At 58.4% G+C, this 14,106-nt stretch overlaps 7 protein-coding genes across 7 annotated transcripts; 4 read left to right on the forward strand and 3 right to left on the reverse strand.

Annotated features, from left to right (window-relative positions):
- Positions 1-78: 78 nt before the first annotated feature.
- BKCO1_1900076 (ubiquitin carboxyl-terminal hydrolase 19) lies at positions 79-1,953 on the forward strand (the record flags this gene model as incomplete). The annotated part of the gene is made up of 2 exons (XM_020272104.1): positions 79-283; positions 335-1,953. 2 exons carry the CDS (start codon positions 79-81, stop codon positions 1,951-1,953), a joined length of 1,824 nt encoding a protein of 607 aa, XP_020131320.1.
- A 386-nt stretch (positions 1,954-2,339) lies between these two features.
- BKCO1_1900077 (gpi mannosyltransferase 1) lies at positions 2,340-3,756 on the reverse strand (the record flags this gene model as incomplete). The annotated part of the gene is made up of 4 exons (XM_020272105.1): positions 2,340-2,525; positions 2,578-2,685; positions 2,743-3,013; positions 3,062-3,756. 4 exons carry the CDS (start codon positions 3,754-3,756, stop codon positions 2,340-2,342), a joined length of 1,260 nt encoding a protein of 419 aa, XP_020131321.1.
- Positions 3,757-3,979: 223 nt separating this feature from the next.
- Positions 3,980-5,017, forward strand: BKCO1_1900078 (translin-associated factor; the record flags this gene model as incomplete). The annotated part of the gene is made up of 3 exons (XM_020272106.1): positions 3,980-4,152; positions 4,203-4,220; positions 4,330-5,017. The coding sequence occupies 3 exons, from the start codon at positions 3,980-3,982 to the stop codon at positions 5,015-5,017; spliced, it is 879 nt and encodes a 292-aa protein (XP_020131326.1).
- Positions 5,018-5,628: 611 nt separating this feature from the next.
- On the forward strand, positions 5,629-6,939 carry BKCO1_1900079 (thiosulfate sulfurtransferase; the record flags this gene model as incomplete). The annotated part of the gene is made up of 2 exons (XM_020272107.1): positions 5,629-5,833; positions 5,882-6,939. 2 exons carry the CDS (start codon positions 5,629-5,631, stop codon positions 6,937-6,939), a joined length of 1,263 nt encoding a protein of 420 aa, XP_020131396.1.
- Positions 6,940-8,567: 1,628 nt separating this feature from the next.
- BKCO1_1900080 (nad-binding protein) lies at positions 8,568-9,848 on the reverse strand (the record flags this gene model as incomplete). The annotated part of the gene is made up of 1 exon (XM_020272109.1): positions 8,568-9,848. One exon carries the CDS (start codon positions 9,846-9,848, stop codon positions 8,568-8,570), a length of 1,281 nt encoding a protein of 426 aa, XP_020131280.1.
- A 391-nt stretch (positions 9,849-10,239) lies between these two features.
- BKCO1_1900081 (nitrilotriacetate monooxygenase component b-like protein) lies at positions 10,240-11,019 on the forward strand (the record flags this gene model as incomplete). Its single annotated transcript, XM_020272110.1, has 2 exons — positions 10,240-10,293; positions 10,423-11,019. The coding sequence occupies 2 exons, from the start codon at positions 10,240-10,242 to the stop codon at positions 11,017-11,019; spliced, it is 651 nt and encodes a 216-aa protein (XP_020131279.1).
- Positions 11,020-11,329: 310 nt separating this feature from the next.
- On the reverse strand, positions 11,330-13,156 carry BKCO1_1900082 (gaba permease; the record flags this gene model as incomplete). The annotated part of the gene is made up of 5 exons (XM_020272111.1): positions 11,330-12,114; positions 12,171-12,548; positions 12,601-12,683; positions 12,733-12,846; positions 12,900-13,156. 5 exons carry the CDS (start codon positions 13,154-13,156, stop codon positions 11,330-11,332), a joined length of 1,617 nt encoding a protein of 538 aa, XP_020131282.1.
- Positions 13,157-14,106: the final 950 nt, after the last annotated feature.

A 14,106-nucleotide genomic window follows, 5' to 3' on the forward strand; every position in this document is an offset into this window, starting at 1 on the left:
GGGTGATGGTTGCATTCTGTTCGTGCCGGACCTACACTGCGGCTTGACGGCTGGCATAGGAACTGCATGTTCTCTGTGATGGATCCTCAGAGCGTCTCCTTCACTCCACGCGACGATCTCTGGCGCATCCACTCCGAAATGCTGCGCGTACAGCAGACCCAGACCGAGCACGCCGACCGGCTCGCTCGCCTGGAGAGGAGGCAGGATGAGGACGCCCGCGTGAAGTCTGTCTGGGGCGCTTCCTCGCCTTTTCCGAGTGTTTTGGGCGGCACTCCGCAGCAAGGTCAAACATGAGATTCAGCCAGTCCCCAGCATATGGCTAACCGTTCTCCAGTGCCTCTGCAGCAGCCTGCCGCCGACGCTTTCTCCAGCTTTGACGACCAGTCGACTAATCTGCTGTCTAGCTTGCATCTGGATGCGGACGAAGAGCCAAGGCGTCTTGGGACAACCTCACGCGCAAATAGTGTTCGCTTTGATGAGACGGCTAATCAAGGCCACTGGTCCCACGCGTCCCGCTCGTCCATGGACCTGATCCCACGCACCGGAAGCAGCCTTGGTGGTCATCCAATGACGGAGCGGAGTTTCTCCCACAAGTCGGATGGACGCCAAAGCTCCGCTGCTGCATCCGTACATTCAGCCACCTCTGGTCGTGCCAATAGCTTAGGTCTTGAGTCTACCTTTCCTATTGGCGCTCCGACGCTCGAGGTTCCACGCCTTGCCCCCGGCTTGTTCATCCTGGGTTCGGTGCCGGCTATTATCCGTTGCTGGCTCAACCGGAACTTCAAGCATGACTCGCTCCTCTATGCGGCCGTGTGCACCGGATCCTACACTTCGTGTTTGGATCTGGCCTTGATCACCAAGCTGGGCTTCCAGTCAGAGATTAGATGCTCCGAGGACGGTGGTCGCAAAATCAAACTCGAGCTTTATTTGCCCGAAGCGATACCTTATCCAGCTTCTTCCCGTTCCGGTAGCCCCACGCCTCAACTACCCTCGCTGACCGTTGACTTCACCGTTGTAGAGTCTCAAGCTTCGGAAAACGAGTCAAAAGCTATCAAGGTCTTCCTTGGCAGTGACTTGCTGCGGTCACATAATGCCGATATCCTGCTGTCGTCAAACACACTGACCTTGTTCGATGACGACAGAAGCAAACTTTCCGTACCATTGGTACGCCCTGAAGATGATCACGCATTCAAGACGCTCCAAGTCAGCAGCTCTCCATGGGTTAGGCCCAATGAGCAAGGCAAATACCCGGATACGTACCAAGAAAACGCAACAGGCCATGCAACTGTCGGGGGAAATTCCATGACCCAGACCCTGGAAGGACTGAAAGCAGTGTCTGTGTCACCTGCCCCTCCTGGATCCGACAGTGACCGAAATGTCACCGTCCCTTCCTCTGAAGATGGAAACACTTCTCAAAGCGATCGTAGAAGTCTTGAACGTCCAGCCTGGGGCTCGAGCATCCGGAGCGATGCAAAAGAATCCTCGGAAGGAGAATCTTCAGGGCCCAGCCTTCCTAGGACAGGATCGTCCCCTGCCGTCTGGAGCAACTGGCGGCGCACATCCGAGAGGTCGGAGTCCATGGACTGGGCTGGTACAAGCAAAGCACCAAGCAACGATACGTACCAACGCCGTGATACCGGGATCAAGGTTCTCAAACCCATTCGCACTTCGTCCCGCGCCCCATCAGTGTCGCAGGGCCCGGCTTCTGCGTCTACTCCCACTAGTCAGTCGCGCTTTTTCGATGAGGGTCGCCGCCGCGTGACAAGTGTATCGTCCGTGTCTACGGCTGGTGTAGATATTCAGCAACAGCAGCAGCCTCAGCAGCCGAAGAGAACCGTTTCGACTGATATGTCCAAGATGAGTGGACCCACAAGGAATGGAAGCAAGCCTCGATCTACAAATCCAGTTGGAGGTGCTTCGGCCTTCTCGTGGCTCAAGAATGGGCAGCAGTAATTCAATGGAGGGTGGGAAACTTTTCCGCTGTTTGCTGGGTTTTTGGCTGAACAGTGCACACTATCGAAGAGGGAATCGAAGGTCTCTTGATGGTGAGACTGAGGCTTCGAGGCCTCGCAAGGCGCACGATACGCAAATACACGTGTGCAACAATACAATACCTTGCCAGCTTACTTTCAGACCACATGCTCGCTTCCGGTTCATAACAGTGAAAACGTATCTCCTAAGGCTGTGTAAATTATGGTTTGCCATCACCATGACGTACGACAGAAGGTATTTGAGTGGGTGCTGTAGAAGTCCCGTCCGTCTATTTCAGCCAAATAAAATGGCCGCCATAAATTGCAACCCACTACAAGGGATTTGCGTCTAGGTATGAATCAAACATATCAGGAAGTTTTCCTATCGCTTCCAGAGACAAGACTCGTAGTTTCTGTGCTTCCGATGTCTGTGACAACAACGCCGAGGATCCATGTGTTAATCAGGAAGAAGACCACACTAGCCAACCAAAGGCCGGGAACGAAAGTGGAATTGCCCAAGAACTCCAACTGGTATCCTTGCTGTAGCCAGAGCGCCTGAAAGGAGTTAGTGTAGGTTTCGGAGGCAGTGGAAACAAAGGAGTTATACCTGTCCAACAATCCACAGGACAAGGGCCGTCATTCCCTTAGAAGGGGTTTGAAGAAGAGAGGATGTGGGAAGGTAAAAAGGCAAGAAGATAAGATACCACAAGAAATACTGATCAATGAATGTTAGTAAGCGAAGGCTAGCGCACAATTGAACCGGATGGCTGACCTGGCTCGTGCAGACCTTATTGAAGGTAACGAAGGCAAATGTCTGAGCAAGCATCGTGGAAGGTAGGTCTTTCTTCGCAAGTACCAAGGGAATTGCGATGGTGCTGAAAAGCAACTGAGGGATGAATGCTAAGGATTCGAGTTTCAAAACTGGCTTGACTATGGGAGATGAGTTGAGGTAGAGCATCGTGTTGTAAGGCGAGAAGTTGTGGCGGTGATCGAGTCGAATGACGTGGTAGAAGAAGGTGTGCTCGAGGAAAGGTTCGCCATAGCTGGGCTGTATATTAGCGACATTGGACGTGGGGCTCGACGAAACTCACATGAAAAACATGACGGCGTTCAGTGCCATGAAAGTTAAAAGGCTAACGATGGCCAAGGTGATGCGTGCTCTGTTAAAGAACGCCAGGGACCCAGACTGGGCAGTCGTTTTCGGCATACCCAGATTTTGATCATCAAGCCACCAGACAATGGAGGCAGCATAAATAAATGGATATATCTTGAAATGCACTGCAAATCCTAGCAAGAGCCCGGCGAGCACGATGCGCCTCTGAACAACTGCCCAGAGTAAAGCAGTGACGATAACGCCGAGGAGGCCCTCGGAACTTCCTCTGGTGCTTATCTGAGCAACCATAGGGTTCAGAAGCCAGATACTTGCAAACTTTATCGCTCGTTCGGTCGGCATCTTGGCAGTGCGTCGCAGGATCTGGTATATAAACCAACCGGCAATGATATCGCCGAGGGCGAAGAGGACTTTGCCCGAGTGAAACCATAGGCGGGACCATGTGGTAGGATAGATGAGCCAGGCAAGCAGTGGCGTGTAGCGATAGGTATCACGCTTGTATGGAGATGCGCCCTGGGAGACAAAACGGGCAGCATCGGTGAAGACGAAGTAGTCGATGTCAGTGTACTTCATCGGTGAATAGGCATCCTGGAAGAGGCCGTAGACAAGCAGGACAGCGCGCAGGACGAAAGCAGCCGAGAAGACATATCGAGGGTTGGAGATCAATTGGGCCATGGCGGGAAACAGAGGCGATGGACCGGACGCGGCGGAGGTAAGTCGAGCAGGTGGTCGGCGCGACGGCCAGCGGGTGGAAAAGGAGAGGCAAGTCTTGCCGGCGCGTAAAACTGCCCGAGCGGGTTTGTGCGCCTTTGCGTCAGACGCGCTGCCCGCATCGCGCCTTCCTCGAAGCACCTACCCTGGCCGCGCGCACTCCACGACCACATTACACTCGACCCCAATGGGCCAGAAGCGCACGTACACCGAAGCCATGGAGGACTCCAGCAAACAACAGCGCCCCTCCCCGTTCATGCCCATGTTCGAGGTCTTCCGCGCCGAGCTGGATGAGCATCACGACCGTCGCGAGCGCATCATCAAGGCCTCGCGCGACATCACCGCTGCAAGCAAGAAGATGTGAGCGGCGCAGTCCATGCCTGCGATGGGAGCTTGCTAACCGTCAACAGCATCTTTTCACTTCAGAGGTACGCCAGCCCATCGCAAGAACGCCACTGCTCGGCCGTCGCAGCGCTGCCCATCGTTTGCCGAAGCCATGCAGGAAATGCAAGCACCTCTCGACTGACGCTCTTGTAGAATGCGCAAGCTCGGACAGCCGATCCCGCCCAACATCACGAAAGCCAATGCACAGTACTGGGATACAATCAAAAAGACGTATGCGGCCGTCTCGAAAGACCTCCAGGGTATCAATGCCTACCGCTATTCGCGCAACATCACAGGAGGCCACCAGGAGTTCATGGAATCGCTGAGCTTTCAGCATTACCTTGAGACCCAGTCCCTGATTTCGTACGAAGAGTCATGCAAGAGACTGGCAGAGCTGGGCAGCGAGGGCGGTGCCATCCTACTGACGCCTGAGGACTACATTCTGGGTGTCTTTGACATGGTGGGCGAGCTCATGCGGTTTGCAATCACAGCAATGGCAACAAGCGGAGCGCTGCCGGGCGGAGAATCCCGGCCACAGCCCGTCCCAACGCACTCGGAGCAGAAGGATGATGCGATGGAGGTGGATACGCCGGCGCAGAAGTCGCAGAGGAACGTACTGGAAGATATGCGGGAACTGCGCACGCATCTCGAGGGCTTGGACATTGGTGACCGGAAGTTCTCGGACGACGTGGACAAGAAGATGGGGGTGATGCGGACTTGCGTGGAGAAGGTTGAGAATGCGCTGTATGGGCTGATCATACGTGGGCGAGAGCGGCCGAAGGGCTGGATGCCCGACCTGGGAGGCGAACGTCGGGGACGCGAGGAGGTTGAGGGCTTCTGAGCGGCCGGTGATTGCGCGGTCATGCGGGAGGGGCGGCGGGCTTGAGGCCTCAACACACCCTTGGTCGGATCTATGCGGGCACGGTCAAAGGCCAGGGCGAGAGCGTGAGGGCGATGCGCAGCGTGCAGGCTGGCGGCCGGGGCCGTAGAAGGCCGCGCATGCAGGATGCATGAAGAAGTAACAATGGCTGGCTCGACGAGACTCGGCAACGTGTCTGGTTGTGAAGTGAGACGTCCAAGTGACTCCGGCTTTAGGGCTTGCTGGCTGGGCGGCGCTCGTGGTTAAATCATGGCTCGCCAGCCCAGCGACTCCACGGCGCCCACACCTCGACCCGCTCCGACATGCACCTCGCCCGCGCACAGCCTCCGACTTCTGACCAACCCACCTCCGAAAATGAGCTTGCTGTGAGACTCGGTCGCCGCGTGAGCCCTTCCAGACCAGCCTCGCCCTAGGCCCTTGCAGCGCCGAACCCGCACGGCGATGCCTCGTCGCCCAGCTGCTTAACTGCCCAGACCCCCAACATCGCCCAACCAAGAAGACCACCAGCCCTGTGAACGCCGCCGCCGCCGCCGCCGTCTGCGCCCACGGCCACTCTGCTCGCATCGCCTACGATGCGCGCAAGCGCCCCGCTCCGCGCGCAGGCCCGCGGCCACACCCAGCAGGGCCGCCTGCCCAAGCCCGATGCGCCCGCGCGGAAGGTATTCAACTGCATCGTCGACGAGTCGGCTTTCCTGGCCGGCGTCAAGAAGAGCACCCGCGATGGCATTCGCAAGTGGATCAACAACGGCGCCATGCGCCTTTTCGTACCCCTCTACAGTGAGTCCTCTGCCGCCCTCGGCTGAGCCGCCCTAACCCGCCACCCAGCCCTCGAGCAAATCGACCGCATCAAGCGCGCTGGCGGCAAGCCGGCCAACGACGCCCAGGAAGCCCTCCAGTGGCTCGACGACGTCACCTCAATCACCGAGGTCCAGGCCGCTGGCCTCGTACAACTGCAGGGCGGGGATGAGATCTACCGCACCTGGGAGGAGGTCGAGAGCTTCCTGCTTCCCGAGACGCTGCTCTCCATGACCGAGTCCGCCGACGAGGCCGACGAGCTTGCCGACGAACTGAACAACTCCCTGGCTTCTCTCGGCAGCAACGGCGACAAGGTTTCCGAGAGCTCTCACGGAGGCGAGTCAGAGTCTCCGCGCTCCGCATACTCTGCCACAAGCCCCGGTCTTCTGAACGCCATCCCATACAAGATCGAGACGGCTGTGAACAAGCATGGCAAGTCCAGGTCGCGCAAAAACTCGCGCGCCAATGGGGACATCAAGGCCGAGCCAAAGAACAAGTCCGTGGTCCCTGTGCCGCTCCAGCCGTTCTACAACCATGTGATTTGGCGCATCCACCACGAACAGAACCCCGACATTTCGCCAGAGTCCTTCATCTTGCTCACCAACGACCCGAGGAAGCAGGCGATTGCCCAGCGCTTCAGCGTCCGTGCCAAGCGTCTGGAGCAAATCCGTGACATCATCGGCCGTGAGGAACGTGACTTCAGGAACAGACAGGCTTGGATCAAGAAGGAAGAGCAGGAAGACGGCGTCGTGGTGAACGAGCAGAAATCGGAGGACGAGGACGAAATCGTCTTCAAGCGTGCGCCTGCGGCAAAGCCCAAGGCGGGACAGCAGCAGGTCTTCGACCCCAACGATTTCGGCCGGTCCCACCCCATACCCACTCCCCGTGGAGGCGGACGCGGAGGACGGGGTGGCCACCGCGGTCGCGGAAACTTCGCGCCCTCTGCTGCGCCCACGCCCCGTGCTCCCCCCTCCGCCCCCAAGAACGCCGAGCCTTCTGGGCCCATCGACCCCGACTCCTACGCCCGCCCGCCGCCGGTTGCCCGTTCGGTCCGTGGCGGCAAACGCAAGCTTTGGGAGCCAGCGTAAGGCATCAGGATTGAGTGACCGACTAGGACGGCGCTCATTGCTTTTTCCTACTGGCTTTTCTGGAGCACTGATCCACCCCCCGGGATTCAACTTGTGCGTTTGATTCGACTGCTTCGTCAGAAGCGACTGCTCCGTCTCAGCATGCATATGCAGCTCGCCCGATGGTCGGCAGGGGCGCGCGGCCGGCTCTCGAGTTCACAGTTACGATGTGCAATGCATGCTCCCAACGGGCTCAACCAGCCGACCGACCTGCTGCTAGGCGGCCCTCCCCCTCCAACAACTTTGGCAGCGAACATGACGTTTCGGATCCTGTCTTCCACCGTACACAAACGCTCAGAAAACCCATAAAAAACATAGCGCAGGAGCCGAGCTGTCGGACTACTGAACACAAACAACATATCGAGGAGGTAGTAGTGTGGATGGAGGCCAGAAGTTGGGTGCGTGCGGGCCTCGAAGAATTGTGTCAAATTTGTGTCTGCTGTTGCTTGCTTCTTTTTTTTTTATTGGATTTTGAAACTTGACATTCTCTTCGGATCGAGAAACATTTTAAGATTGCTGCATGGCTTCTGATAATACTGATCTTGGCTTCAATTTGATTATTCTCTGCGTCTTCTGCTGCTGTGCTTGGGCTGTGGAATCCAGTCTCTATGTCCGGACGTATTTATTTGTACGGGGTCCTTTTCTTTTTTTTTTTTTTTTTTAGAAAAAGAAGAAGAAACTCCCATCTGCGTCCGGGCACATCTGCTTCAATTGCATAGGGGATTTTTGTGTGGTAGTAGAATTGGTAGACACTCCGACAAAACCCACTCAGTCCTTACCGCAATTAACTCACTCAGTCCTTACCGCAATTCCGTTGTGTCCATGTCTCGTGTCTTCCTTGGCTCCCCTCTCACATCTTCTGAGATGATGCCACCTCGGATCGAGCGGGTCTCTCGATTTTTTCCCGCGCTCCGTGCCCGGGTGAGTTGTATATCAAGGGTATTGACCTACGGCGATTCTTTGTGCGGGCAATCGAAGCAAGTATCCGGCCGTCGAGATGGGTTTAAACGATCTTTCTACATGGGCATGTGAAGCAAACATCCGGATGCAGTAGATGCGAGCATTCAAACTATACAAATGCATCCGGATATACGATTCCAATGCCTACGTAAGAAGGATCTAACACTCTTTCGTGACCTACCGTCGTGTGGGGGGAAGATTCTTTTTCCTTTGGCCTTCCCATAGTATTTCAGCCTGCACAGCTCACATGCACATAGTTCGCAATGAGATTTGCAACCAAAAGAGCTGAGACTACCTAGATTCATTTGTCTCGGAGATATATATGTGAGCATTGGACTCCTATAGTGCCTGGACATGTTTGTACAGTGTGAAAATCCCCCGCCGCATCTAAATCCGCACATATACGCGCAAGAAAACAACAAGACGACCACATTTTTCGGCCCCCACCTCCCCACTTCTGATCCCATCGTCATGTCCAAAACTGGGGGAAGAGAGAGAAAGAGAGAGAGGGAGAGAGAGAGAAAGCAGTAGACAACAAGGATATCGAAACCCCCCCCAAAAAAACCCCCCCCCCAGCCAAAGTCTCCACACCCACCTACCCACCCAGTACATACATACATACATCAAAATCACCACGGAATCGTCTCCCCCCACCTATCCACAAAACACCCCGACGGCAGGCCGTCCTCGCCCGCCGCGCCCAGCCTGTCGATCAGCCGCAGCACGTCGGCGACGCTCTCGCCGACGTCGACGGCGCCTTCTTCCTTCGTCTTGACCAGGTTCGTCTCGACGCGGCCGGGGTGCACGAGCGCGAAGACGACGTCGGGCACGTCGACGCTGAAGCTGCGCACGACGGCGTTGAGGGCGGCCTTGCTGGCGCGGTAGGCGTAGCCGCCGCCGCCGAGGGCGTTGCTGTTGCTTGCGCTGCTGTTGTTGGAGCCGTTGGAGCCGATGCTGCCCATGCGGGAGGCCATGAGCACGAACTTGGGTTTGTTGGCGGGGGCGGGGGCGGCGGGAGAAGTCGAGGTGGTGGAGATGGTGGAGGTTGAGGAGGATGAGGAGGCCGAGGAGGCGGCGGCGGAGGAGGATGGGGATGAGAGGAGGAGGGATGGGAGGAGGGCTTTGATCAGGACGAAGGCGGCGACGGTGTTGATCTCGTAGGTGCGCCGCATCGTGGCGGCGTCCATGGCGCCGATGCTCTCGGCGCCGGCGACGTCGTGCGGGCGCGCGGCTTCGTGAGACGGGACCAGGCCGCGGGTGCCGGCGCTGTGGATGACGAGGGTGAAGGGGCCGGCGTAGGGGGCTGCGGCTGCTGGTGGGTCTCCTCCGTCGCGTGGGGGATGTTGGGCGGTGGAGTCTTTTCTTGCTTCTTTGGTGGTGGGCGGTGCTGATGGCGGGACTAGGGTCGATGGTGACTGTGCTGGTGTGGTGGAGGGGCTCGACTGCAAGTCGCCCGTGTCTGGGGTGTCGGGCCATCGGGAGTAGGAGTGCTGACGGTCACGGAAGAGCACAGTGGGGGAGGCGAGAGGCGCGGAGCTGGACGTCGATCGCGAGTGCGAGCGCGACTGGGCTGCGGCGGCGGCGCCAGGGATGGTTGCATTCTGCACGAACTTGCGGACGAGAGCTTCGGCAGTGAGGTCAACCTGATTGAAGGTGCCGCAGGCGCCGACGAAGCAGGAACTGGCGGCCGGGTGGGTGGGGTAGGGGCGGGCGTCGATGCCGCGGACGTGGTGGGTGCCGGGCGGGAAGGAGGAGAAGTGCTCGAAGAAGGCGCGGCCAAGGCCGGACGAGGCGCCGGTGACGAGGATGTGTGCTTTTTCAGGGTGTGGTGGTGGTTGGGGTGGTTGCGGCGGTGGAGCATGAGTGGCGGAGGGCGGGATGGTCGGGTCGGCGGGGGCCTCGGCTGCCATGTTTGGACGTGTGTATGTGGCAGCAGGCTGGTATGTACACGGCAGTTGGAGGGTCGGGTGTTGAGCGGCGAGGGTGAAGGCCGTTTTACCTGGTACTTTTTCCCGGGCAGTGACGTACGTATTAGGAAGCCGTGGAGGGGTCCAGATCCAGGTCCCGCCGATCGGCTTGCGGGCCGAATCTCTGGCGGCTGTCCGGCGGTGCACGCACGACCCCCGCTCTGCCATTCCCGCGCCGGCGTCGCCGTCGGCAGTTGGTTGCTGCTGGCCCTACTCCGCCCTAGGTACTCCGCCCTACTCTCCACTTTGCCCACAATCCCATCAAGCCGTGGCTGCCAAATCTCCGTCTCGTAGCCAGCTGATCACCAAGCACCTCCTATACTCCAGATTTGTCATGTTCTACGAGCCCGGCAAGACCGCCCACGGTCTCCCCCACGATCCGTTCAAGGTATGCGCAATAAGCCGCCGAATCCTCCAATAGTTGACTCCCGTGCCGGCCTGTGTCATCCCGCGGCCCATTGGCTGGATCTCCAGCGTGTCGCCCGCCGGCGCCCACAACCTCGCGCCCTATTCGCAGTTCAACAACCTGACCTTCGACCCGCCCTACGTCATGTTCAGCGCGAACCAGACGCCCTCGGGTCGCAGAAAAGACACCGTCGCCAACGCCGAGGCCACCGGCCGCTTCGCCTGGAACCTGGCCACCTGGGACCTGCGCGACGCCGTGAACGCCTCCGCAGAACAGGTCCCTGCTGATGTCGACGAGTTCGAGCGCGCCCGGCTCGAAAAGGACTTCACCACTGTGCTGAAGGAGCCGCGCGTCCCCATGGTGAGGCGGAGCCCGGTCAAGTTTGAGTGCGAGTATCATAGCACCCTGAGGCTGCCCGGGAATCCGCCCATGGGCACTGTCGACGTAGTCATTGGGAAGGTCGTCGCCGTGCACATTGCAGATGAGGTGCTGACGGATGGCATTTTGGACGTCTCAAAGACTCAGCCGATAGCCCGATGTGGCTATTATCAGTACGCCGTGATAAAGGAGACGTTTGACATGATCATCCCGAGTAGCGATCAATGGGGCGAAGACATCTTGAGCGGGTTGGAGGGCAGCTCGAGCAAGAATAAGGCTATTGGGAAAAGGGAAAAGACGGAGTCTGGGGAGAGGGAGGGGGAAGTGTGATGTCGCGGACTTGTAGTAGAGAGAACGGGAGGTTGAGTGAATGCGTCTGTCCAGATGGATCCAAGTCTGTTTTCATGGACAAAGCTGCTGACATGTACGAAAATAGATTAAAGGACGTATCTTTTGACCTTGCGTTCCAGACGCAAGTGGTTGATGTTAATTTAATGCCTTACCTAGGCAACGGTGTGCCTCAGGCATCAACCACCAAGAACATGAGACATGTTTCACCCCGGACCCCACCACCCACATTTGGGCTGCCAATTACTTGCACATGAGGTGTTTATCAAAGAAGCATGGACAGAGTCCCGCTTCATTGACCTTTCCAGCCCTCGGTCAGCACAACGGGGCCCTTGTAGGCATGCCTACCCCTAGCGTAGTAGTAGGCCGTACTAAAGATGCCGACTGCAACAAACATGACAGAAGCCCAGTTGAAATTCTCAAGGTCGGTAGGTGTAGCATTGGGGAAGAAGGACCAGATAAAGGCGTGGCTGGAATATAGGAGGCCAGCAATGTTGACGGGGACACCCCATTTTCCCAAGCTCCAGCGACAGCTCGGCAGTGTCTCCGGGTGGTAGATTCGGCGCCAGAGGATACAAGCAATCGAGACTTGGTAAGTAACCATCAAACTAACGACGTTGAGGGAGATGATGGCGTTGAAGGCGACGTCGCTCCCGATGTTGATCAAAGAGAGGGCGATAGTAATTGCGGTTGTGACGGTCACTGAGTTGACCGGGATTTCCAGCTTCGGATCGACCTTGGCAATCCAGCCGGAGCACGGGAGACCCCTGTCACGGGCGAAAGACCAGGTCTGGCGCGAGGTCGAAAGGTTGTAGGAGACAGTGCCGGCGAAGATGAGCACGGTAGGGATGACGTTCAAGCCAATGACTCCGGCGTCATTCACGGCTTGACGGAAAACCCAAATGTGTGGGTACCAGTCCTCGAGAGCGGCCTCGATATCGGTGATCATGAAGAGGTAGGTGACGAGGAAGACGAAGCCGATGGCGCCGTTGATGACGTACGACCAAACCATGGCCCTGGGCACCACTCTCCCTGCATCGGATATCTCCTCGCTCATGTGAGCAGCAGCATCAGAACCTGGTTGGGTTAGCAGTCTGCAATGCGATTGGATTGCGGCGTCGGCGATTGCTTACAGATGCAGGCATATATGGCTGAGATCTGTCCGACCATCAAACTCAGGCCCATGGTGTTCCAGCCTCCGTCATTGGTGAAGACGGTAAATACGGTTGCGGCGGTGTTGCGGGGGGACAAGATCCAGAGGACAATGATGATTGTCAGGAAACCAAGGACATGGACGATGAGCATCAGGTTCTGGAGCATGGGCATGGCTCGGCTCCCTACTACGTTGAAGCCCCAGACGATGATGGCTATGGCTATGACGATCAAGGTCCCATGCCAGTTTTCGGCAGCGTAGTCGGGGTAGGCGACTATGGCACATCCTTGGATAAGCGTGCCCACAAGGAAAGGCCCCGAGGCGGTTCCTGCTTGCCATGACATGGTACTCATCCAGCCTGACACAGTCAGCTCGTTGGGTGTATGCGTGGAGGGTGCGGCAAGACATACCGGTGAAGAAACTCAAGCCGCGCTGCCACTTGGCCGGGGCAAATTCGGATACCCAATGGTACTGGCCGCCACTCGTGGGGCAACTGTTAAAAGTCAGAGTGAGGTCAGATGAGGCGGGTGGGCAGCACGCACATGGAAGACATCTCGGCCAGCGAGGCCATGACGAAGCTAAAGCCGAAGAAGGTCCACACGTAGGACCACAGCAGGCCGGCCAGGCCGCCGTCAACCAGGCCTTGGGTAGTTGCTCTGGGACAAGGTCAGTGCCAGTGAGGGGCAAGACGAGCAAAGACGGGACGCACGTCATGAGGACCTCCCAGGTGCCCTGCAAGATGACGGTAAAGGCGATGGCGGAGAGCGGGCGGTAGTTCCTTTGCAGCTCCTGGGTCTTGCCCATGCGGGACATGTCGACGCGGTCGTGGCGAGTGACGCCCTTGGCGGCAGCGGCTTCATCGTCGGCCGAGAAGCAGGAGGGCGCGGCATTGGCGGCAGGAATCTCGCGCGAGGACATTTCGTGATAGCCCTTGGTGGAAGGCAGGGCGTCCAGCTCGGTCGACATGGCGGAGGACAGCGGACAGCGTGTGAGCGAGAGAAGAGCACGGCGGGAGGCAGGGTGTATACATGGGCGCTCGCTAATCGAGGCAGATGGATCTGGGCCATGGCCGTCCAGGTCCAGGGCACGCAGGCCGAGCGGTTGTGCGATTCGTGGATCGGAGGGCCTGGCGAGATCTGGGACGGGCGCGCCACAGCCGGGGTGCGCGCCGTGGACGCTCGCCAAACGGCCCTGAGGCCCACTGGCCCACTGGTCCACCCCTCGCCGGCTGATCGCCACTTCAACAACCTCGAGCTTGCGGCACACCGGCGCGTAGCTGCGTGTAGCTGCGCCCAGCAGCGCGTGGCGGCGCGTGGCTGCGCGGCCCCAGCCGCCAGCTCGTGTTCCTTTTTCTCCGGGTCCTCTCCAATCTGCCGACCGCAGTCCGCCGTTTGATGAAGATGCGCAGCCCGGCACTAGCCCCCGCCCTGCGTGCAACCGACCTCGCGCGCTTCAAGTCACCCGCCGCCAGCCAACTCCAGCCGACTCTGCACGCCGCAAGCGACCCGCCCGTATGGCCTTGGCTCTGCTCGCCGAAGCGGCGGCGCCGTGGTTATGCTCTGCTGGGGCGTCTTGCCGTCGCCAAGCAGCCATCGAGTCACGTCCTGATTCAAGTCCACCACCAGCCCGGCACTCGCCGCGCCTGAGGGCTGCCATCGCTGCCGGAATCGCCGCCCTCGAGCTTCACGCCTTGCCGCGCTCCGGCCCTTGTCCCGGCCGACTTTGTCATGAAGTGGAGATACCACGCAACCCCAGGACGCTTGATTGCACCTGTCCCAGCCCGCAAATTGAGCCTCGACTGCCTGCCTCTCGCTTCCGTCAGAAGACTCTCACCATGTCTGTGACCGTGCTGTCGTCTGCTCGCCTGTCGTTATTATTGCCCAGCCGGCCCTCTGCCATCGCATGTCGCTCATAAG

The sequence above is a fragment of the Diplodia corticola genome, assembly GCF_001883845.1.
Source record: "Diplodia corticola strain CBS 112549 chromosome Unknown scaffold19, whole genome shotgun sequence".
Classification (NCBI taxonomy): Eukaryota; Fungi; Ascomycota; class Dothideomycetes; order Botryosphaeriales; family Botryosphaeriaceae; genus Diplodia; species Diplodia corticola.